At 42.2% G+C, this 26,595-nt stretch overlaps 1 protein-coding gene across 1 annotated transcript; it reads right to left on the reverse strand.

Annotated features, from left to right (window-relative positions):
- Nucleotides 1-4,850: 4,850 nt before the first annotated feature.
- On the reverse strand, nt 4,851-26,380 carry ebna1bp2 (EBNA1 binding protein 2). Its single transcript, XM_069938727.1, has 9 exons — nt 25,957-26,380; nt 19,306-19,389; nt 18,675-18,847; nt 16,668-16,791; nt 14,194-14,283; nt 12,736-12,811; nt 12,448-12,538; nt 8,568-8,736; nt 4,851-5,103 (listed from the first exon to the last, which is right to left on the reverse strand). Exons 1-9 carry the CDS (start codon nt 26,119-26,121, stop codon nt 5,050-5,052), a joined length of 1,026 nt encoding a protein of 341 aa, XP_069794828.1. The 5' UTR covers nt 26,122-26,380; the 3' UTR covers nt 4,851-5,049.
- Between the last annotated feature and the right edge of the window lie 215 nt (nt 26,381-26,595).

The following is a 26,595-nucleotide window of genomic DNA, read 5'->3' on the forward strand; positions in this document are numbered from 1 at the left end:
TCACATGCAGTATCAATGTCTAATCATCTTTTACTCAGTAATCATTATCAAGCATTGTGGTCTGCCAAACCAATGACCTGCATGTCCTTTAAGGCTTCATTTAAAAATATTCCAAACTCACAGGTTTTCGACATCCTACGCAATTCAACCATATATTGGTTCATGGTTTTGCCTGGTTTCGGCTTTCTAGTCCAAAACTGGCATCTTTCTGCCATCACTATTGGTCTTGGGGACAGATTTCCTCCCATTAGGGCACGCAAAGTGGTATATGACATAGAATCTGGGCTTGTGGGCACCACTAGGGATTTTAATCAGGCTATATGTCCTACTTCCCACCTTCTTAAATTGCCCTCTGTACCTCTTATTCCACGGGAAGTGCAGAACAAATTGAATCTTTCAACATACTCATCCAAGTTTTCTGATTCCTTGATAACTTCAAAACCTCCTTCTGCCATTTTGGCCTCTCCTTTGTTTCACTGTGAATGAGCTTTGGCAGCTCAAGGTCATTGTAGTTTCAGTTTAATATGTTCTCTTCTCCTCCTCTGACATTTGGTGTGTGGGACAACATTTATTTTTCTCCTCGTCACCAATTTTGTTGTCTATTCTTCCTACTGTAGATCACACTCACGAGTCGTGCTGTATCCTTTGTGTTCTTTATTTAATTGAAAATGGTTTTACTGTGTCCCACAATAAGTTATCTGACCAATATATGCATGCGTGTTCCATAACAATATTCCCAGATCCTCTGCTCTACCTCACTCCTCAGTGCCCTCCCATTTACTTTGAACAATCCAAAAGGGGGCAATTATTGCCATTTTCAGGATGCTGTCTGGTTCCATTGGCTCCTGGCAAAATCTGCACTCCAAGTTCACTTTTGAAAAGATTTTCACCTCGTAGATTCACTAAAAAATCTTGAATATGGGGGATAGGGTAGCGATCCGGTATAGTGGTATCATTGAACCATCTATAATTTTCATAAGGTCTCCACCCTCCGGTGCGTTTTTGGACTAAATGTAATGGAGACACCCATGGGCTATTGGATTTGCGAATTATCCCCAGCTTTTCCATTTTGTGGAATTCTTGTTTAGCTAATTGCAGTTTCTCCAGAGACAAGCGACGTGTCTTAGCATGAATGGAGGACCCTTAGAAATATGGTGAGTTACTCCATGTTTCACACTGCAGGGGGGGGGGGGGGTCGAAAACTGCAGAGTGGTAATTTCGAGAAACTTCTACAAGTCTGGAGAACTTATCAACAGATTTATGCAGGGCTTGAAGGAATAGTGCAGGAACATGTGATTCTGCCAGGGAAATAGTTTGAAAGGCGGTACTATCCAGCAGCTGACACCTTTTTTAAATCCACCATGAATGAATGAGCTTGAAGGAAATCAACCCTGAATAGCAGTCATGACTTTGCCACTATAACAAGACCATGTGTAAATGTTCCCCTTGAACTGAACATTTTTTTTTGGTGCCATACGTGAGTATATAGGAACTATTGACTGATGAGAATTGGAGGTTAGAGGTAGGATAATGTGTATCAAAACCTGTTGATAGAAAAACATTAACCTTCAATCCCGTGTTCACCAAATATTTATGTTGGGATAACTGATCCAAACAAAGGATTGTAGATTTTTGGCCAACCATTGCAGGCATTAACGAGTCAGCCAGGGCATTTCCCGAGAACACACAGGGTGGCAGGCATCTACACGCATCGACTCCCCAATGCTGGTGGTAAAAACACCAGGTGGAAGCGTCGACAGGTTGACTTGAGATGTTGCCTCATTACAGGAGCTGGTGTGTTGAGTGTGTTGGCTTGGGAAGTAGTGTCAACTACAGAAGTGCTGAATGTGGACAGCTGTGTCGGGGCATGGTCACCCAACTCCTCCATGTGTAACAGTCTAGCAGTCCTCTCCATGGGACATGCCATAAATTTGCAGCAGGAGTGCTTTTAGAGTGTCATACTTGCACTCTCCAGGCTCTGGTGGATCACGCAGGACATCACAGACTCGTTTGGCAGTGGCTTGGTCCAAGGCACTGATGAGGTGATAATAGTGAGTCGCGTCCACCTCAATTTTCCTGAGGTGAAATTGTGCCTCAGCCTGTTGAAACCACAGCACTGGTTCCACCATCCAGAAGGGTAGCATAACAGCAACATGTGCAGTACCCATATGGTCCAAAAGCTTGTTTTGGACCAGTCAGGGTCACCAATTGTAGCCACTGAAAATGCAGTAGTAGCTGATGAACGCAAAATAATGACACACAGTCACAGGTAAATTGAAACTCGTTTACTTGAGTCAAGCGCGTATTCTTTTAAACACTGATTCCACGCGCGTTAAGTCATGACGTCCTGTGCTGGTTCGCTAGAATTCTGTGAGTTGTAGTCTATCTATAGTGCCACACGATCGTGTTATATGGCGAGCTCTCCACTGGCCACCGTGACAGAGGTGCACCAAAGGTACAAGGACTGCCTAAAGAAATCTCTTGGTGCCTGCCACATTGACCACCGCCAGTGGGCTGATATCGCCTCAAACCGTGCATCTTAGCGCCTCACAGTTCGGCGGGCAGCAACCTCCTTTGAAGAAGACCGCAGAGCCCACCTCACTGACAAAAGGCAAAGGAGGAAAAACCCAACACCCAACCCCAACCCACCAATTTTCCCCTGCAACCGCTGCAACCGTGTCTGCCTGTCCCGCATCGGACTTGTCAGCCACAAACGAGCCTGCAGCTGACGTGGACATTTACCCCCTCCATAAATCTTCGTCCGCGAAGCCAAGCCAAAGAAAGAATAGCGCCACACCACCACACCTTTAGCTAAGATACAGAGATCTTTGTCTTAAGGAACACTGAGTGACTGTTTGTAAAGCCCTCAGAAGAGAATATAGTGTGGGACCGAAGAATTTTTTGTAAGAGTGGTGTTGAGTGAAGCATTTTAGATTTGAAGATGTTGCCTCCACATCAGCCTCTTCTCAAAGTGGATACTTTGACATTATTTTAAGGGAGATGAACAATGTCTGAATCTGAAAAAGGCATTCAAGGCGAGAGAAAAAAAGAATACCTATGATGCTTTTAACACTAGCATCTTCCCATTCCCATGGGAAAAGGAAAAAAATTCAGGTAATTTAATATATTAAAATGAATATACTGTAACCCAATTGTTGTTATTCTCCAGTTCCTGAGAAGATACATAGAGCAGAGAAGAACACCAATATTAAAGATATGCATATCTGGACCAGCAAAATTATCAAAGTGAAACGGAGGACACACAAAGGAAGATCATCCACCTGCCATCATACTTCCAGATTGACAGGAGTCATGGTAAACAGGGACAATGCAGAACGTGTTGAACCTGTGAAAATCCAGGCATGAAGCAAATGTCAGTCAGGCTGTAATTTTAAGAGGAGTGCAACCAGATCATCAACTACGAAGATGCCAAATGCTGTAACTTGTGAGGATGCGAATCACCTCAACAAAACCTTCTCAAACCAATGTGCAGCCCAGCCAAGAATTCAAGAAGAAAAAAGAACAGCAGAGAAGAGCACGCTACTGTGAAAGAGATCAGAGCTTCAGGATCAAATAATAACGAATTGTGGCAGCCCCTTGCAGCCCCCTCTGGGTGCCTCACAAAATGAAGGATGAACGTGATGATCCAGCAGGCTGCACAAGGCCACAACTAAGGGAGCCTAACTGGTCTATCAAGGAGAGCGGATCACAAATGCACCAATCAACGCTGAGGGGGCTTTGACTACACCCCTCATCTTGAGAATAAAAGCAGGGCTGTGAGCCCAATAAAGCTTAGTATTAACTACACTCAACTGGGGTTTGTGTCATTCTTTCTGGGAACAGCGTGTTCTTTCTGAGCTAACCTGCATACAGCTATAACCCCTCTGCAGAGACACAGCTTGTAGCAGCTAGTCTCAGTGGTGACCCTGACAGTCCAGATGGCACTTTGGACTCAGCGATGGAGGGAGACTCTTTAATCAACATGCTGTCATTGAACCTGCCAAGCCACAAAAGGTAATGGAGAAAGTGGAGTCCCTGTGGGATGAGAGGGAAACAGCCTTCACACTCCGTGAGATGTTCATCCCCATCAGGCACAACACTGCCCCAGCATTACAGCATGTGGGCAGGCAATGGCAGCAAAGACCCAACCGCCGACCAACTGAATGACGAGCCATGAGGACAATGGACACCCCTGGTGAGCGATACTGTCATTATCATCAGCGGTGGGGTGCAGAGGTCCGTTGAAGTCTCTCCCTGCACATTCCTGGGAAATATTGAAACCAGCCTATTTGGACATTACACAGCTAAATGACCATCTTCTCCCCGCCCACAAAAGAGGCTGGCCTCCCAAGAGTAACAGCATTCCAATCGCCAGTTCTGGGGTGGGTGGGGAGGGTCGTGTGGCAGCCCCCTCAGGTTGCCTCACAAAATGAAGGACAAACGCAATGATCCAGCAGGCTGCACAAGGTCCGGAGTGCTGTCCTCCAATTGGCCACATCTAAAAGAGCCTAACTGACCTATCAAGGAAAGCAGATCACAAATGCACCAATCAGCACTAAGGGGACTTTGACCACACCCCTCATCTTGAGAATAAAAGCAGGACCGTAAGTCCAATAAGCTCAGTTAACTACACTCATCTGGGGTTTGTGTCATTCTTTCTAGGAACAGCGTGTTCTTTCCCAGCTAACCCGCATACAGCTATAATCTCTCCTGTGCTATAGGCCCCGCAGAGGCATAACGTAGCATCTAGCTACAAAATTACTTTTCCCAATAATTGAATTGTGGGATTTACTCAACACCAAACATCTTGTGGTAAATGACTAAACGTGCAATCTATCCATAGCCATAAGTTAGCTCATCAATTTCTTTTTATTATAAAATCATTTTTGACTACCGGTAATAATCAGTTCCAAATCCTTATTATTCAAAAGCAGAATTGTTGATATGTGCAACCTCAGGTAAACATCAAAATACATATACAAAAGTCCAAAAGGTAATTAAATCCCACACTGCAGGAAAACTAGACATGAAAATAAATCCATTTTCGGTTTATTTTCTTGACCGGTTTTTCATCTTCTGACGATTCCTTTTGCCTGGCCGCTTCTGCAAAGTAAAAATAGCAGAAATGTGCATTTTAATTAAATTTTGAACATTCTTCTCCAAGAGATACAATGCAAGGCACCCAAAATAAAACAAAAGTGTTGGAATGAAGACAATATGGATCCAACAAACACATCTTCATGGATTTTTAAAAAAAAATTCCTCACCGTTCCTCCATTTAAAAATTAACAACTTGGGCTTCAGTTTGCTTCTACATTGCCAAAAGTCAAACATGAAGAGCACTCTTTTTCTCCATTCCCAAACTTCATGTGACCCTAGATTTTTTAAAAATTGAACTGTAAAAATCTTAATATTTTGAAAGCATCACTGCAGTATTGCAACCAAACAGCCCAGTTGTTGAATAGCTTTTCCAACCAACTGCTGCATTAAAATTTTTAATCATCATTTAAAACTTCTTCCTTTATGGAAGAAGTATGGAGCCTCGAAATCTTCCTTAAGGGGGATATCAAGGCTCTCCACTTCTTCCTTCATAACAGACTTAACAGTCCCCCTCCATCATCACCTTCCTCTGTCTGCCAGAACTTTGGCACACCCCACTTTCTCCAAGTGCAAGGTGTAGCCATGGGTACCCGCATGGGTCCCAGCTATGCCTGTCTTTTTGTTGGCTATATGCAGCCTTCCATGCTGCAAGGCTCCTCAACTCTTCCTCTGTTAAATTGACGACTAAAATAGAGCTGTCTCCTGCATCCATGATGGTCAACTTAATCCACTTTGCTGTGTTATGAGCCCCCACAACCCCAAACACCAGCAGCAACAAAAATTCCCCAAGACAATGGTTACTTAAACAAAAATGGTTTTAATTTTCTTCATACATAAAAAATATCACTATTTAACTTATTACTATTAACTTAACCCCCTTCTAAGCGCATGTGTATGTAATATATGTGTTCAGGAAAGTTCTTTGTTCAGTCGTTCACTGGTATCGGGCAATTTTCCATACCATGCACAGAATTTAACATTCATGATCTGCACCAGGCTCTGGTGCTCTAACTTTCAAATTGTTACCGCTCAGGAAGGTTTTTGTTGGTTTCAGAGAGATATTTATTGTCAGAGGACACATACAAACTGATCTCCTTCAATCAGCCACTTCATTGTCTTGATGAAGAAACTTGTCCCCTTGTGCTTTTTTTCCCCCAAAAGATAACCTCTTCCAGGTTATCACAGAGAGTTCATCTTTTTCCCCTATTTCAAGAGAAACACAATTACCAGCCTAAGCCTCCTGTAACTGAGTACAAGGGTTTAGAAAAGGCTGAACTTGGAACTTAAAGCCAGTCTTCAAATGGGGTCTTGCAGGTCTGCAAATCTTGTAGTCTTCAACACCAACTGCTGCAGTAGTGTGTGCGTATGTGTCTCTCTCTCTCTCTCCAAAGAATGGCTTTTTTTTTCCTTTCTGTTTGCAGAACCACATGACCCCTCTTAGAGCAGCAGACTTCAACAAGAAATTTGGATCGCTGGCACCAATTTAGCAATAGAAGATTAATCAGCTTCTGAGCCTGGACATCTGTTCAAACATGCTGTTCCTTTAAAGACAATAGTCCATTTCAATTCTACAACATCAATCCAATTAACACCTACTTGTGAAGTCTTCACAGGCACTCTTCATGGTTTCTGTCGAGTCAATGGCAGTAATGAAGGCTCTACCTGCACAGGTCTTTGCATTCATACGAGATGTTTGTGAAAGTTAATGGAGATGTCTGTTTGCAAAGTGCGACCTAAACTAAACCTCCATAATCTACAACCTTTTAAAGATATATTTTATCATAATTTTATTAACCTATTCTGTAACAGCTGCCAACTTTCCTCAAATTCACTTGGTCCATCTCTGACAACTCTCTCCCTTTTTTCAATATCTGTCTCTATTTTGGGAGACAAACCATCTGCAGACATCCTCTGTAAACCCATAAAATCCCAGTCACCTCAACTACACCTCTTCCCATCCTGTCTCCTGTGGGGATTTTATTCCTTTCTCTCCGTCTCCTCCACATCTGCTCCCAGGATGAGGTCTTTTATTCCAGGACACTGGCGATATCCTCCTTTTAACAACCCTCACCTGCATCTCCTCTATTTCTTGCACATCTGCCCCTCTTCCCCCCCTCCCCCATACATAACAAAGACAGGTTTTCCCTTGTCCTTGTCTATTACCCTCCACATCCAACATATTATTCTCTGCAATTTCTGCCACCTACAATGAGATTCCACCACTAGACACATTTTCCTCTCCTTTCCCCTGTTTTCCGTAGGGATCGCTCCCTCCACGATTCATTTGCCTATTCAACCCCTCTCAATTGCCCCCTTGGTACCCAACCCTGTGATTGCAAAAAATGCTATACTTGCACTTATACCTCCTCCCTCACAACCATTTGGGGTCCAAAGAGTCCTTCCAAGTGAAGCAACACAATTTCTAAATTTGCAAGGGTCATCTACTGCATCTGGTGCTCTCGACGTAGTCTCTTCTATGTTGGAGAGACTTGGCAGATTGCTTCGTTACACATCATTGCTTGGTCTGCTGTAATGGCAAGGACTTCCCAGTGACCAACCATTTCAATTCTACACACCACTGCTACACTAGCATGTCTGTCTATGACCTTGTACTTCCAATGACCTTGTACTTCCAAATTGAAGCCTCCCCAAAATTGGAGGAACAAACCCTTGTATTCCAGATCAGTAGTAGTCTCTGACAAGACGGCATCAATATCAACTTCTATTTTCGTTAACCCTCTAACCCAGTCTCACTCTTTTACATCCCATCTGCCTTCTTTCTTCCAGATCCCCAACCCCTTCCCTTCCTTCTCTTATTAGAGTCCTCCCCTTCTTTGCCCTCTCCCCCTCTACCTCTCAGCTATTCTCTTCTACCCTCCCACCTGTATTCACTTATTACCCATGAGCCTGTGCTCCTTTCCTTCCTCTCCTCCTCTTCCTGCAACGAAGTGGTCAGGCCCAAAACGTTGATCGCCTTTTAATTCCTATGGATCCTGCATGACCTGTTGAGTTTCTCCAGCACTTTTGTGTATTCTTGGATTAACTTTTTTTTCTAAAACTTACAGTGGTCCTTATCCTTTTCCATAGATATTTTAAATTTTAATCATCACTTCCTCAAATTCTTTTTTTTTTAAACTTAAGGTTTGTTTAATTTGACCTGTCTCATTTCTCAATGAACCAGGCAAGTTCTTGCAAATTTTCCCCTCTTTATCCCTTACATTATCCTTAATAATGTTACAATTGATTAAGGCTACCACTGTCCCTACTCTGGCTTATCCACATCTGCAATTACCCAGTACTTTTGTACTTCCATATCCTTACGATTTGCTGAAGACAAAATTAATTTAAGATAATTGGCAGAGGCAGATAGACATTCAAGCAGAATATTCAGGTTTCTGGGTATAAAATAGAACAATTTCATTAATAATCACGGATCCTTCAAGAATTTCATGAATAAATAAACTCACGTTTGCATTTTTCTTTCCCCCTTTACCAAAATGGTTGCTTTTCGAGTGCGCAATTTTTGCTTTGAAGCTGGAGACATCATCATGACTCTCTCTGGTGTTCCACTTTGAGCTCTTCTTCCTTCCTCCAAAACCAAACTTTTCATTTTTATATTTTCTTTTGGCATTTATTCTGGATGAAAAGAAAACAATTATTCTCAAAATTCAATTGTGTAAATCTTACACTGATAACGATCATTTACATTTTACTTAAACCATTACAAATTTACAAATATGTATACAAGTATATCCTGATGTTCAGGTGAGTACAATCAGGTCACTGGAGAAAGTTTTGCTCTGGTAAGGTTCAATCCCTAGATAATTTTCTAATGCTGAAATACAACAGGATAAGCAGACAATCATTATGCTACATCCTCCCCCATGAAATTAAACAATTTTGAACTGGCTATTAATCAAGGCATAACACTTTGCATATAATACATCATGTCAAGCACTGTACACAAAGAAAAAAAACTCAAATCACATAGACAGTCATGATGTCCTTAACAGTAACACGTTTCTCCAACCTAGCAGGGAAACAATTGTTTACTAATACTTTCAGTTTTGTCTACGACAACCAATTAGTTCACAAGCAACTCTGTACAGTCCAGTAGAATGAATCTGTGCTACAAGTTGTCCAACATCTAAACCCTGAACAGTCCAGTAGAATGAATCTGTGCTACAAGTTGTCCAACATCTAAACCCTGAACGAATCTGTGCTACAAGTTGTCCAACATCTAAACCCTGAACAGTCCAGTAGAATGAATCTGTGCTACAAGTTATCCAACATCTAAACCCTGAATGAATCTGTGCTACAAGTTGTCCAACATCTAAACCCTGTACAGTCCAGTAGAATGAATCTGTGCTACAAGTTGTCCAACATCTAAACCCTGAACAGTTGACCTCTGATGATGTCCCAATAAAGACCAATGGAAGTTCAAGAAATGGTCTCATTATATTCTTCCAGTTTTGCGCTTGAAGCATAGAACATAACACAGTAAATAGGTCCTTCAGCTCTTCTAGTCTGTGCAAAACTATTAATCTGTCAAGTCCCACTGACCTGCACCCAGTCCATAGCCCTCCATATCCCTCAACCAAGTACCTGACCAAATTTTATTAAATGTAAAAAATGAGCTTACATTCACCACCCCAGCTGGCACCTCATTTCGCACTCCCACCACTCTTTGTGAACAGAGTGGTGGGAGTGCTTCTCTCCCTAAGCATTTCCCCTTTCACCTTAACCCATTTCCTCTGGTTTGTATCTCACCTACTGTCAGTGGAAAAAGCCTACTTGCATTTACTCTGTCTATACCCTTCATAATTTTGTATACCTCTATCAAATCTCTCCCCATTCTTCTACACTCCAGGGAATGAAGTCCTAACCTGTTTAACCTTTCCCTGTAACTCAGTTCATGAAGTCCCAGCAACATCCTAATAAATCTTCTGCACTCTTTCAATTCTTACTGATATCTTTCCTGTAGCAAGGTGATTAAAACTGTACCCAATACTCCAAATTTGGCCCCACCAAGGTCTTACATAATTTTACCATAATTTCCCAGCTCCTATACTCAATACTTTGATTTATGAAGGCTAATATGCCAAAAGTTCTCTTTACAAGCCTACCTACCTGTAATACCACTTTCAGGGAATTATGACCTGTATTCCCAAATCCCTCTGTTCTACCGCACTACTCAGTGCCCTACCATTTACCATGTATAACCTACTTTGGTTGTCCTTTTAAAATGTAATACCTTATACTTGTCTGTATTAAATTCCATCTGCCATTTTTCAGCTGGTCCAGATCCCTCTGCAAACCTTCCTTGCCGTCCACAATGCCTCCAAACTTGCTGATCCAATTTACTAGCCTATTATCCAGATCATTGATGAAGATGACAAACACAATGTTCCCAGCACTGATCCCTCAGGCACATCACTAGTACCAGGTCTCCTGTCTGAGAAGCAATCATCTGCTCCCAATCTCTGGGTTCCCCCATATAGCCAATGTCAAATCCAGTTTACTGCCTCACCATGCCTTCCTGACTAACCTCCCATGTGGGACCTTTTCAAATGCCTTACTAAAGTCTATACAGACGACATCCACAGCCTTTCCTTCATCATCTTTCCTGTCATCTCCTTGAAATTTTTTAAATCCAATTAGTTAAACACAACCCACCATGGACAAAGCCATTTTGACTATCAGTAATCAGTCCCTGGCTATCCAAATACTTGTACATCCAATCTCAGAACAACTTCCAATAATTTACCTTCTACTGATATCAGGCTTACTGGTCTATAATTTCCTGAATTACTTTTGGAGCCCTTTTTAAACAATGGAAATACATGAGCTACCCGCTAATCATCTGGCACCTCATATGTGAATAACGACATTTTTAATATTTCTGCTAGAGTCCCTGCAATTTCTACACTAGTCTCCATCAAATCATGAGGGAATATCTTGTCAGGCCCTGGGGATTCATCCCCCTTTTAATCTCTATAGATTCCATGACCTCAGTGCTCATTTTCCTTACTTCCCATGACTCCGTGCCAGTTTTCTGAGGAAATACTGATGGGAAAAAAAAACATTTAACAACTCCCCCACCCCTTTTGGCTCCAAACATATTCAACCACTCTGATCTTCAAGGGGTCCAATTTTGTCCCTTACTATCCTTTTGATCTTAATATACCTGTAGAAACCCTTAGGATTTCCTTTTAGCCTTCCTGAATTCCTAGTCTCTTCTGGTATTTAAAAAAAATACTCCACAAGTACCTCATTTGCTCCCTATACCAGGTATACACCTCTCTTCTTAACTAGATCCACAATATCCATCAAAATCCATGGATCCCTTTGCCTGTCAACTTTGCTTTTAATCCTGACAGGAACATACCAACACTACTCTCAAAATTTTGCCTTTGACAGCCTTCTACTGACTGAACACATACTGGCCAGAAAACAATTTATCCCAATTCACACTTTCTAGATTCTTTCTCATTTGCTCAAAATTGGCCTTTCTCTAATTTAGAATCTCAACAAATCCTTATCCATAATTAACTTGAAATTAATGGCATTATGATTAATGGACCCAAAATGTTCCCCTACACATACTTCTGTTGCCTGCCCTGCCTCATTCCCTAATAGGAGATCCAGTACCAATATTGCAGTCTCTCTTGTTGGTTCCTCTATATATTGATTTAGAAAACTTTCTTGGACACATTTGACAAACTCCAAGTCATCCAGCACTTTTACAGTATGGGAGTCCTGGTCAATATGTGGAAAGTTAAAATCTCATATCACGACTTTGTTTCCTGCTGATGTCTGCTTCTCTTTACAGATTTGCATCCCCAATTCCTGCTGATTATTGGGTGATCTCTCACTTTTTTGACTTAGATTTTTTTTCCCCCTGCGAACATACACATCCATTAATGTGGTCATATCTTTCCTGTTCCTTAGCTCCCCCCCATTGGGGGCAATGCGGTTGGTGTAGTGGTTAGCACAAAGCCTTTACAGTGTCAGCGATCAGGAGTGAGTTTGTACAATCTCCCCATGTCTGCGTGGGTTTTCTCCCACTGCTCGAAACGTACAAGGGGTGTAGGTTCATTGGGTGGCACAGGCTCAAGGGCCAAAATGGCCTGTTACCATGATGTATGTCTAAATTTAAAAAAAATTATTTCTTCCATCACCAACTTTGATTTCCAACCATCAGTTTGGAAATAATTTAAAAAAAGCTGTTTAACAACATTAAATGAACAATAAATTATGACCTGCTAGCATTTCTAGTTGTATCATTGGTTACAAAGAAACACAATAAGAATCAAAAATGTACTTTTCTCATTAATATAATCTTACCTTTTTTTCTGCTGTACAGATCCTCCACTTTCTTTATTTGCTTTCAAAAAAGTCTTATCACCATCAAGGAAATCTAGTTTATCAGAAAGTCCTGAAGATCAAAGGAAATTAGGGGGAAAAAAAAATCAATTCATTGGCATTTTTGCATTTGTAAATAATAGGAAAACAAAAACACTACTATGTGTATCTGGTTTGTTTTTACCAAAACTAAAGAAATTGAAAAGACTTAACATTACACTGGAAAAAAAAATAGATCTTCTATCATGTAGTACAAAAAAAACCCCAAACCTTTCTGGTACTTTTTCACTGCGGTCATCATGGCTTTCTTTTCTTTTTGGCGCTTCTGTATAACTTCTACTTGAACCTATTAATAAAAGAATAGAATTCATGAACAAACTGCAAAAAATCCTTTCTGTTCCTTGCCTGCATCTATGAAATATATTTGAATAAATATTGGGAAGTTCATGCTAAGGTTACACTCATCATTTCAGGTCATTTATTAAGAACTGCCATGTACAAAGTATTCAATGGCTGCTGCCATTCATGGTTTTGAAAGAGCAATACACATGCCAAGACAAAAAACACAAAAAAACATTTAAAGGGCCTATTTAGTTATCATTTGTTGGGGGGGGGGGGGGGGCTTTATCAAGAGAGAACCAGATTCTTTTTTCTTGCCAAAAGGAATTCCTTGATGTGTTTTTGTACCATTCCATGAAACAATCATGAAAAGATTAATTAAAGTCAAAGGCAAAAAGATCCCCTCTGGGTCCTACTATTGCTTATTTTTTTGCAATTACAAATATTTCCATTATGGAATCCCCTGATGGATTTGAGAACAATGGAGAAACAAAGAGCAACCTTCATGTTGAGATCTGCTGCAGTAAATGCTCAGGTTTAACAAATTATGATAGCTATTTTTATTTTGGAAAGTGTCACATTCATAATTTTTGCAAGCCGACAACAGCCGTTTTGCCTATTCTTTTACTATCCAACGCTACTCTGTTGATACAGCTGTGTAAAATCTGACAAAATGTCTCCAATTTAATAAATTGATAACTAAATTAAATTGATTCAGCTCTTTAAAATGTAATTGTAGATTCCTAGGGGACAGTTGGTGGATGTGACTATCTGTCATTTTTTTGACTTTATATTTTTTCTGCAAACATACAACCCAAACTAAATATTCTATTAAAACATTCATAAAATAACATCATTCTTAAATACCACAATCACAAGAAACAAAGAGTTAGGCTTTTCTGCCTAACTCATCCATACCTACCAAGTTGCCAATTAAGGGCATTTGCCTTCTACACAAATAATATATTTCAAAATTTATAAATAAAACACTATAAAATGTGGTGCCATTATGATTAAGCTAAAATAAATTGACTTTGAGAATGATAGAGTAAGAATAAACATTAGCCTAAGAACTAATTAAAAATTAAGTACCATCTGAAAATATCTTGTGAAGATAGCTGAATTTTGTCCACGGATAGAACCTCCCTACTTTTACATAAACAAAACTAATATTTAAATGGACGGGAGGGGGGAGGTAGGGAGGGTGGTATGGGGGGGGGGGGGAGAAAATGGCACTGTATATATTTGAAAAGGAAAAAGTATGCATCATGGTTAATGTGGTTTATGGTGTGAAAAATAAAAAATTAAAAAAAAAAACTAATATTTGTACTTCTCTTAATGGAAAATAAGCAACCAAAAGTTTAATCTTCAATATCCCAAGAAAAATACCTTCTTTCCATATTTTCTTAATGCTCTTAGCTGCTTAGCCTTTTCAGACTTTTCCAGTGATGTCTGCTTTGATATCATTTTTTCTCGAACCTAAAAAAAAGTGGAAAAAACATTAGACCAAGATCTTTGCAATTGAAATTTTTTCAGACAAAAGTCCACCAAGCATCCATCTAAATAAGCAGATGTAACATTTCTGGTATTGTTTCATGGAAGAATATGGAAAACAATGACAATGGGAGAACTCTTTACCCTTTAAAGAATTATAAGAAACCATTAACATTCCAGGCGGCACAGTTAGCATATTGATTAGTGCAAAGCTATTACAGTGTCAGTGAACTGGGTTGGAGTCTGGCCCTGTCTCCAATCAGTTTGTATGTGCTCCTCGTAAACTGCATGGGTGCTCCAGTTTGTGCCCACTCTTCAAAAATGTACAGGGTTTGTAGATTAATTGGTGTATTTGGGCAGCCCAGGCTCATGGGCTGGAATGGCATGTTACCGTGCAGTAACTCTAAATTTTTAAAAAAATCTGGACCACTGAACAGTTGGCAATGATTGCTGCCGAACTTCAGTCCAGGAGAATAGAACATCTGGTAATATGTTCAAAGGAACTGGAAGATGCCTTAATAATGTTTTTCTGATGTATACAATTGAGCAAGGACACAAAATGGATGCATTTAGTTGTTTACTGGTAATCCCAGTAAAAGATGATCCAATCTCCACTCCCCCCCAGATTCTTTTGCTTTATTGTCATGCATTAAAAACAATGCAATATTACACAGAATTTGCTTTCGTCTGCCATGAGGCAGATAGATTTGCCATCAGCAGAAATGGCCTGAAGCGCCCCTTCCAGTCAGAGAAAGAGAAGCAAAAGAGAGTCCCCTTCAGAGTCCCGAGTGTCCACGGATTTGCCTCCACAACCAGAGTCTGGTCCAAATCACTAGCAGCCCGAGCTCCAGATCCAAACCTCCGACGTGATCTGGAACCATTCAGTGTCCTCGACACCCTCTCACATTCCGAGTCCAATACCTGGTACCCCGTCAGCCAGTCTCCAGCAGTCCACTTCCTGGTGTGAATCCCTCAACCTCAGTCACCAGCACACCACAATCTACGTGGGTTCATCGCCTTGAGTCCCGGGTTTTTCAGCTGCAGGACCCCTCACTGGTCTGCCGCCATGGTCATTGTCCTGTGAGTCGTTCCCTGTCTTTCTTCAAATGGGAGTTGTTCTCCCTGTTTTTCTGGTGCACTGCGCCAGACCTCTGCTTTCCCTGGAATCTGCAACCCCTTGTGGCAGCTGCTGATCATAAACGCCACTATCACAGACCCTGCAGCTGCAGAATTTTTATAGATCAACCATCAGCTTTATTAACAGGCAATTTTAAGCCTGTACAAAGCTGTCATCTGTTGGACTGGGTTGTCGGACCCTGCGGGAGCGCTGAGGCTCCGCTGTCTGCTGGTCCGCACCACTGCTGTAACAGCAGCTTTATAGCATTTTGGAAAATCCTTTCTAAGGATAGTAAACCTATGCAGAATACTCTTAAATATGGTCTCACTAAATAACTTTGTCATTAGAGCATACATGTCCTCATTCCTGTACTCTTGCAATGAAGGCCAACATACCACTCACCTTTTTACATGCTTGCTTGATTTGCGTGACTGACTTACAGATCCATTTATGTATTAACATTTCCTCATTTATCACCGGTCTTTCTGTTTTCACTACCAGAGTGTACAATTTTACTTACACCCTATATTCATCAGGCATATGTTCACTCATTCAATTCGTCCTTTAATTTTATGTTGAAGTTTTTTTATGTCATTATCACAACCAATCATGGTCTATGCAAGCTTCAACTGCTCAAGAAATACAAAATATACCATCCCAAGCCCAGCCCAGCCACTGGGTCTACACTCCCTACCCCCCCCCCCCAGAAAAACCTGGAATCATAGGCTAAGAAATAAATTTGTGAGAAAATATTGCATAGATGATCTATTCCAGTGGTTCTCTACCTTTTTCTTTCCACCCACATACCACTTTAAGTATTCCCTATGCCACGGTGCTTTGTGATTAGTAAGGGATTGCTTAAGGTGGTATGTGGGTGGGAAGGTTGCTCTAGACCTAATTATTACTGAAATATTTTGCTTGAGAAAAACGGTCATTGGCCCATTTCCTTTGGCATCATGAAACCGTGCACATATCAAGTTAATTAGGTACGATTAAAACAGTGGTTTTCAAACTTTTTCTTTCCACCTACATACCACCTTAAGCAATCCCTTACTAATCACAGAGCACCTAGGGCATAGGGAATACTTAAAGTAGTATGTGAGAGGAAAGAAAAAATTTGAGAACCACTGATCTATTATTTACATCAAATGCTTATTACAAATTTGAAAAAATCATCAACCCTTTAAATCCTCAAATGTTCCATTAAAACAAAACCCCTCCAATATGCAAAGACTTATTTGAAGTTCCTTGCCTTCTGCATTTGCTGGTCTGACTTGGCCATCTCGGCAAAGTAGTCACTTGGTCTTTTTGTGGCAATTTTCTGTTGGTGTAGCCGAGGTAAAGCTTCCAATGCAGTCGCTTGTGCCTGTTGATAACTAAACAAAAATAGAAATTATATATAAAAATGTCATGGACTTTGCAACTTTAAGATGGGGTAGCTGCATCAAAAAGATGTAAATATTTATTTGGCAAAGCAGAAAACTATATGCTAGATATCCAAATGAAAACTGAAAATGTATATACACTCAGGAAGTCAAACAGCAACTGTGGAGAGAGAAACAGTGTTAATTTTTTGGATCAAGAACCATTCACCAGAGCTGGAAAGATGCATGCGAAATTCTGCCTTATTTAGTCCTTGGGGTAAATTTTCCATTTTCTACTGTTACAGCAGGAAGGGCCTAATAGGTTGGAAGGATGGGGAGGGGGTGGAGTAGGGAAAGACCAGGGAGTCATGGAAAGAATGATCCCTGCAGAAAGGAATGACGAGGGCAAGGCGTGCTGGTGGTGGGATCTCTTTGGTTATCTGGTTTCACTATTTCCAATGGCATGATCATTGGTTTTTCTAATTTTAGGAAACTCACCACCCATATCTGGTTTCACTGTTTTCAGTGTTTCTGTAACTACTACTGTTTTTTCTCTAACCTTCCTCCCTACAGTCGTCCCTTCCTCTACCTGTCTCCCCTCCTCCACTTCCACCTTCTGACTAATACCCTATCTTAGCAGAGCACAACCAAAATATTGGGGACATTATCCAAGGAAGGTTGCGTGGGCCTTGGAAAGGATTGCTTCCAGTGATGAGAGGATTAACATCTGGGGAATGTTAAATGGCTCGTAGCCTCTACTCATTGGAGTTTGGAAGGATGAGGGAAATCTCATTGAAACATAATGAATATTGAAAGGGCTACACAGAGTGGATGTGGACATTTTTCCAGTGGTGGGAGAGACTGAGACCAGCCTCAGGATAAAAGGACACCCCTTTAGAACAGAATAAAAAGTTTCTTCAGCCAGAGAATTGTGAATCTGGGGAATTCATTTTCACAGCCAACTGTAGATGCCAAGTCGCTGGGAATATTTAAAGCAGAGATTGATAGGTCCTTGATTAGTAAGGGTGTCAAAAGTTATGGGCAGAAGGCAGGTGAATGGGGTTGAAAGGAAAAGTATCAGCTTTGATTTGAATGGTGGAACAGTCGATGGGAATGAATGACCTAATTCTGCTCCTGTATTATGGTCTCTTAGCCCTTCCCCAGATTCTTCCACCCCTTGATATAGTTGAAACCTTTCCTTCCGAATTTAATCTCTACAAAGGGCCCTGACATTTTTTATTCATGGATGCTGCCTGACCTGCTCAGTTCCTCCAGCAATCATCGTTTGACCAAGGGTATTCTTGTTCTGTGTGGGGGTAGCTGAGGGGAGAACAGAAGTGCGAGAAATAGAGGTGTGGGTAAGAGCTTTATCAATGACAGCAGGGAGAAAGCAATGTTTTTTGACAAAAGAGGATATTGCAGATGCCCTGGAGTGGAGGATTCTATCCCAGCAGAAAGATCCTTTATCCAAACAGAATTCTCCTTTCTGTGCATCTAACAGGGTCCATGTCCAAACACGTCTAAAAAATTCAAAATTGCATTAGATTATCATTCCCAAATGTACATTCCTTTGGGAATGATAACCTAATGCAATGGCTTCCTTGACAATGCTCCAGGCTTCATCAAGAGCAATGCACCAACACTCTAAAAATTCAACCCAACTCAATACATCCAAGAAATATTTTGTGAACAACGCAACAAAATAGCATGCTGCAAATCCACTTTTGAAGAGATATTTTGGAAGAATGAGACCAATAAGAAAAGCAAAGTGTGCAAACATTCTAAATAATATTAATTTCAATGAGGGGAATATTTTAAACTTCTTTTTGGCAACTGTAGCATCTGTTAAAAGTGATCACACATGATTGAACGCAAATGCTAAACATTATACCTACAAGCACATCTCACGTTGAAAATCATCTCCTGGGTCAATATCTGAAGTTTCCTGTCCTAAACATCTGCCTTCAGCCTTTGCTATAATATCATCAGCTGGGCCATTTGTCACATCCAGCCTCTCCACCCAGTTCAAGTTTTTCTTGAAGTCTTCAAAGCATTGTTTCAAGCCCATCTGAAGATTCACAAATATGCAAGTGTGTAAATGGGAATACAAAGCATTTACAGTACACAAACATAAAACATTCTGCCAATAGCTTTGCTGCACCAGTCGAAGCTGCTGTGCTTTCCAGTTCATTCTATCTTATTATAAAATGTACTGTGGCAATGTTTAACTCCAAACAGACCAACTGCTGGATACTTAGCCAATGACTTCTGTATGTAGATTTATCTCGATATCAGTGACATCACTGTCCCAGAATTTTACCTATAGCAGAACATAGCACTTTCTGCTAGCCCTGTGAAATTTAAAAAAATAAGATGAAGACATAAAAGACTGCAGATGCAGAAATCTGGAATTAAAAAAATGAAGGAACTCCACTAGTCAGATAACATCTGTGAAGGAAAAGGAATGGTTGACAATTGCACAATAAGAAAATCAGTCTAATGCAAAAGAAAAAGTCAAAAACTCACCACATTGTTGATATAATGTTTCTCTGCCTCCTCTATTACATTCAAACCAGGTTTGAGTAAACCTTTGGAATAAGCTTCTTGAAGCTGTAGAAGAACATTAACATAATTATAATTGCTTGTGAAACCCAAGTCTTTTCCTCCACATACCGAACCTTCCCAATGAAGTGCAGGAAACAATTTTAATTTGTTTTTTTTTAAAATTAGTGATGTCCATTATTAAACATTTTATTTACTTCAGTGAACAAATTCAAAATGTTTGGAAGAAACATTTTAATTGTTTGAAAGTAGGGTAATATTAAATTTGCTTTGCGGAAACTGCCAAAATGTTTGGCCTGGAAGTCAGCCTGAAGAAAACTGAGGTCCTCCATCAGCCAGCTCCCCACCATGACTACCAGCCCCCCCACATCTCCATCGGGCACACAAAACTCAAAACGGTCAACCAGTTTACCTATCTCGGCTGCACCATTTCATCAGATGCAAGGATCAACAATGAGATAGACAACAGACTCGCCAAGGCAAATAGCGCCTTTGGAAGACTACACAAAAGAGTCTGGAAAAACAACCAACTGAAAAACCTCACAAAGATAAGCGTATACAGAGCCGTTGTCATACCCACACTCCTGTTCGGCTCCGAATCATGGGTCCTCTACCGGCACCACCTACGGCTCCTAGAACGCTTCCACCAGCGTTGTCTCCGCTCCATCCTCAACATCCATTGGAGCGCTCACTCCCCTAACGTCGAGGTACTCGAGATGGCAGAGGTCGACAGCATCGAGTCCACGCTGCTGAAGATCCAGCTGCGCTGGATGGGTCACGTCTCCAGAATGGAGGACCATCGCCTTCCCAAGATCGTATTATATGGCGAGCTCTCCACTGGCCACCGTGACAGAGGTGCACCAAAGAAAAGGTACAAGGACTGCCTAAAGAAATCTCTTGGTGCCTGCCACATTGACCACCGCCAGTGGGCTGATAACGCCTCAAACCGTGCATCTTGGCGCCTCACAGTTTGGCGGGCAGCAGCCTCCTTTGAAGAAGACCGCAGAGCCCACCTCACTGACAAAAGGCAAAGGAGGAAAAACCCAACACCCAACCCCAACCAACCAATTTTCCCCTGCAACCGCTGCAACCGTGTCTGCCTGTCCCGCATCGGACTGGTCAGCCACAAACGAGCCTGCAGCTGACGTGGACTTTTTACCCCCTCCATAAATCTTCGTCCGCGAAGCCAAGCAAAGAAAAATGTAATATTTGGTTGTTCTGAATTTTTCTTCTTTGGCTTGGCTTCGCGGACGAAGATTTATGGAGGGGGTAAAAGTCCACGTCAGCTGCAGGCTCGTTTGTGGCTGACCAGTCCGATGCGGGACAGGCAGACACGGTTGCAGCGGCTGCAGGGGAAAATTGGTTGGTTGGGGTTGGGTGTTGGGTTTTTCCTCCTTTGCCTTTTGTCAGTGAGGTGGGCTCTGCGGTCTTCTTCAAAGGAGGTTGCTGCCCGCCCAACTGTGAGGCGCCAAGATGCACGGTTTGAGGCGATATCAGCCCACTGGCGGTGGTCAATGTGGCAGGCACCAAGAGATTTCTTTAGGCAGTCCTTGTACCTTTTCTTTGGTGCACCTCTGTCACGGTGGCCAGTGGAGAGCTCGCCATATAACACGATCATGGGAAGGCGATGGTCCTCCATTCTGGAGACGTGACCCACCCAGCGCAGCTGGATCTTCAGCAGCGTGGACTCGATGCTGTCGACCTCTGCCATCTCGAGTACTTCGACGTTAGGGATGAAAGCGCTCCAATGGATGTTGAGGATGGAGCGGAGACAACGCTGGTGGAAGCGTTCTAGGAGCCGTAGGTGATGCCGGTAGAGGACCCATGATTCGGAGCCAAACAGGAGTGTGGGTATGCTTTGCGGAAACTGCCAAAGTGTTTGGCCTGGAAGTCAGCCTGAAGAAAACTGAGGTCCTCCATCAGCCAGCTCCCCACCATGACTACCAGCCCCCCCACATCTCCATCGGGCACACAAAACTCAAAACGGTCAACCAGTTTACCTATCTCGGCTGCACCATATCATCAGATGCAAGGATCGACAATGAGATAGACAACAGACTCGCCAAGGCAAATAGCGCCTTTGGAAGACTACACAAAAGAGTCTGGAAAAACAACCAACTGAAAAACCTCACAAAGATAAGCGTATACAGAGCCGTTGTTCTGAATTATGTCTAAAAAAAATTGTTTTCCCAGGGTTAGAAAATTTGTCTCATTGTTTTAATGTTAGGGCATTAACTCTACATATTCATCTCATTTCAGAGTCTTAATGACTTTTAATGAAAAGCAGAAAATAATTAATTCCAAATTTTATCAATGAGGTATGTAAGTCCCTCTAACTTAATCCCCATGTTTTGCAATACATTTTTAATCCACTGTAGAAATCAGCTCTGAGAAAAGGTCTCTGATCTTAAGGTTAACTGTTGCTCATTCCACATCTGCTGTATGACCTGTTGCTTTCGTCGTCAATGTCAAAAAAATTAATCAAATTTTAGACAGGCAGTTTCTGCCATGCTACACATGATAGATCACAAATTGAAAGCATTTATCCCCCAAACCAACCAAAATGAACTAAATAACTTCCATAAAAAATCCCGCAGGGTAGATTGTGAGACTTCTTCAGGATTATGGTTTTCCAGCGAAGCCATGTTATATATCATTGCGCTGTTTGAGATAATGATATACAATTTTGTCGAACCAGATTAAACTGCTGAGAGGTTTACAATTGCTGTTATACTGTGCTCAAATGTATTTCCTTTAAAAATAAAGAAAGTAAAAGGTGTACAAGTAAAAAAGAAGGGCTCCTGAAAGGCCTCGGGCACTGAAGACTTCCTATCATATCGGAGGTTTGGATCTGGAGTTAGGGTTGCCAATGGTTTGAACTGGTGTCTGTGTGGCTGCAAAGGCTGCAGGAGCGCTTGAAGCAATCAGTGACTGAAGAGGATCTCACGCTCATGGTGACTCATTACTGCCTTACAGCAGACAAAAGCTGAAGTATATCATGTATATTACATTTTTAATGTACCATTGTGCAACAATAAAAGGAACAAAAAAACATAAATCTGAGGTTTTATTCCTAGATTTAATTTGAATTATTTACAATGATTACCAATGCAGACAGTTTGCAATTTCACCAGAATACTTCAACTTCGTTCTCTTCCCTTATTGGTTTGATATACAGCACTTTTACTTAACATTATAATTGTAAAATTGTTAACTTATTACAAGAAAGTGGTTTACCAGAATACCACCAAATGAAAACTCCAAATTTACATTACAATGTGCAAACATTGTATCCCAAACAGTCCTTCCAAGTGAAGCAACACTTCACTTGTGAATCTGCAGGGGTCATCTACTGCATCTGGTGTTCCTGGACACTGGACACAGACCACAATAGCAGGTATTTCCAGTGGCAATCCATTTCAATTCCCTGTCCCATTTCCATACCAACATGTTTGTTCATGGTTTCATCCACTGTCAAACTGAGACCATTCACAAATTGGAGAAGCAACACCTCACCAATCAGATGGCATTAACATTGACCTCCAGTTTCTGTTAGCACTCTCCTCCCAACCCTGGTCTCTCCCCTCCCTTTCTCTCTTTTTCCTTTCCACCATCTCTGCATTCACAGAGCCCACCTCCCCTGACCAAGTCTAACCATTCCTCTACTGTCTACCCACCCATATCCAATGATCACCTTCTTTAGCCCAAGAGCAGTGAACATCTGGAATTTTCTGCCATGGGAAGCCATGGAGGCCAGGTTGTTGGGCATATTTAAGACAAAAGATTGATAGGTATCTGAATAGTCAGAGTATCAAAGGTCATGGGGAGAAGGCAGGAGAGTGGGGCTGAGTAGTAGAATGAATCAACTCATAATAGCAGACTCAATGGGCTGAATGGCCTACTTCTACTCCTGTATCTTATGGTATTTTATCTGTTAGCGTATGCTCCTTCTCCTCCCCTTTCTTCCCTTCTCCCTGAGCATTTTTATTCTGGCACCTGCCTGTTTTTTTAGCTCATATCTTAAAGAAGGGTTCTGGCCGGAGACATTGGTTTATATACCTCTACCTCCTATGGACGCTGCAAGAACTTACCGAGTTCCTTCAGTATTTTTATTTTTACTACAGTCACAGCGTCTGAAGACTTTTGTGTTTCACAAGTGTAGTATTCAGGTCTGTTTTAGCAGATCTCAAATGCTGATTTATGGAAATATAACAGTACAAAAATGGAGAGAAGACAACAAATCACCTCATTTTGGCTTCAAACTATTTTGGAATATTTTATTTATAATTTTTTTAAACTCAGATAGTTTCCACATTGATATATTTACAAATTATAGCCATGTACAAAATCAACTGCCAAGTTCAAATAATTCCCCCCCCCCCCCCACCCTCCAAACCTCACATTTCGCATACAGAACATCTACAACATAGGTAAGGGAATCAGCATTGGAATCATTCCTGGTCTTTATTCCTTTCAAGTAGCTTCTTATCTCTGGGGCTCTTTCTATACATACTAATCTGTTTAGGGGTAGATATACATCAAAACACTATTGGACATTCACAGTCACACACGACACCTAGACTAATGGGAACAAAGAGAATGGAAAAAAATTAACCAATAAATAAGGTTAAATGATTCGCCACATCCCAGCAGCCAGTGCCAGGGCTGTCACTTTTCCTTGGCTGTTCTCGATTGTGGTATGATGGAACAATCTCCCTAGTCCTCCCCGCCCCCGCAATGGAAGGGTAGATAGGTAGAGTAAGGGGTGGAGGCACATAGGCCCACACTATATCTGCACTCCAATGTAATTGAAATATGGTCACCAAATTTTAAAGAACATACTATATATTTTTTTCTCATATTATAGGTAATTTTCTCTAGGGGAACACAGCTGGAATTGAACATCAGAACACAGAAATACAGCTTCATACAATCTCAATCACTGAATACTCATTGCCACATTTTCCTGTGCAAAATAAGTAACAGAGGAAAGTGTTAAGAAGCAGAAAGTACACCCAGAAGTTTGATGTACTTTGGGCCAGGCAATGATCTGGATTTGTATTGTGCCATTCCATTATTTTATTACAGCATGTCTGGAAGGAAAGTGGGTCAAATTTGAGTATACAGTTGACTGGCAGGCAGAGGATGCGTCAGGTGAAAGTGACCTGGTGTTTGACACAACTCAAACCTTGATGCTCGAAGACAATTTGCAGTTTCTTCTCCACAGATGAGGGAGTCACAGAGAGAGCAGCCCCTACAGAAGGCATAGAGTGGAGAAGGAAAATGTGTCTGATGGTGGGTCATGTTGAGGGAGTCACAGAGAGAGGAGAAGGGAAATGTGTCTGATGGTGGGTCATGTTGAGGGAGTCACAGAGAGAGCAGTCCCTACAGAAGGCAGAGAGTGGAGAAGGGAAATGTGTCTGATGGTGGGTCATGTTGAGGGAGTCACAGAGAGAGGAGAAGGGAAATGTGTCTGATGGTGGGTCATGTTGAGGGAGTCACAGAGAGAGCAATCCCTACAGAAGGCAGAGAGTGGAGAAAGGAAATGTGTCTGATGGTGGGTCATGTTGAGGGAGTCACAGAAAGAGAAGGGAAATGTGTCTGATGGTGGGTCATGTTGAGGGAGTCACAGAGAGAGCAGTCCCTACAGAAGGCAGAGAGTGGAGAAGGGAAATATGTCTGATGGTGGGTCATGTTGAGGGAGTCACAGAGAAAGCATCCACACAGATGGCAGAGAGTGGAGAAGGGAAATGTGTCTGATGGTTGGTCATGTTGAGGGAGTCACAGAGAGAGCAGTCCCTACAGAAGGCAGAGAGTGGAGAAGGGAAATGTGTCTGATGGTGGGTCATGTTGAGGGAGTCACAGAGAGAGGAGAAGGGAAATGTGTCTGATGGTGGGTCATGTTGAGGGAGTCACAGAGAGAGGAGAAGGGAAATGTGTCTGATGGTGGGTCATGTTGAGGGAGTCACAGAGAGAGCAATCCCTACAGAAGGCAGAGAGTGGAGAAAGGAAATGTGTCTGATGGTGGGTCATGTTGAGGGAGTCACAGAGAGAGAAGGGAAATGTGTCTGATGGTGGGTCATGTTGAGGGAGTCACAGAGAGAGCAGTCCCTACAGAAGGCAGAGAGTGGAGAAGGGAAATGTGCTGAAAACGCAGTTGCCAACAAATCGGTGGATGTAACCAATCCGATTGGCCAATGATCACACGACGGTTTTAATTCCATATTCCATACAGTCCACAGACACTAGTTCCTTTGCTTCTTCGGTAATCATCTAGAAATGGGAGATCTTGTCACCCCAGCCACTGGTAATTATTAAAAACACAACGCTGGAGAAACTCAACAGGTCAAACCACGTTCCTTTTGCTTTTAATCGCAAAGAAGGCCTGAACCCTTCATCAACCTGATTGATTCATCAAGGTATCTATTAATGAGTGCTGTTGAGGAGAAATTAGGCCCATTCGATCGACAAGCCATTGCAGCCCAGACGCTGGGCACCATTTTAGACCACGAGTCAGGCCACCTTCAACTGGGCCTGTTCCCTCAGCTCCCACCCAAACAAATCCACCCACAACTCTCTCCCCCCGAAATGACCGAGCATCAAATCCCCTCTAACCTCTGAGTCGGACAGATCCGAGTCCGAGTCCGAGAGCGAGTCCGAGTCCGAGACGCCACCGCGGGCCATGCTCCCAACCTCGTCACAGCGGAAGCCCTTTCCCGGCGGGCCCCGCACCGCTGCTCCCCGTGGTTCCGGCCAACAGCGACACCATTCGCACTTCATTAATGTAGGCGATGCTCGTTAAAATCCTGCCTTTGTTTCGGACGGAGAAAGAGGCGAGTTCTTTCCGAGTGCACGGAAGTACTGGTGACCCTCCGCAGGTCACGCCGGGGACGGTGGAAAGTTAAAGGCAGCCGACGGGCCTGGGCCCGGGCCCCACCTTCAGGACTCGTGCGTGACCTGCTGAGATTCCTCATCACTTCTGTGCACTGCCCTCGATCCCGGCGACGGCAGATTTTTTTTCTTCGTTGGCCTGGTTCGTTTCGCCGCGGGCCGGACGCTCTCTGGTTGCGCACAGAGCCCAGGTGTTGCCATGGAGACGGGAACATCCGGTCTCCAGTCGCTGGCAGACCAGGCGCGTTCGCGTCGGGAGAGGCGAACGAAGAAGATTGCGAGGCAAATTGACGGGGATTGTCCTGAGAGAATATAGAACAGTCCGGGCCATTCGGCCCACAATGTGGTGCCGACCTGCATATA

This window comes from Narcine bancroftii, chromosome 5 (genome assembly GCF_036971445.1).
Source record: "Narcine bancroftii isolate sNarBan1 chromosome 5, sNarBan1.hap1, whole genome shotgun sequence".
Taxonomy (NCBI): domain Eukaryota; kingdom Metazoa; phylum Chordata; class Chondrichthyes; order Torpediniformes; family Narcinidae; genus Narcine; species Narcine bancroftii.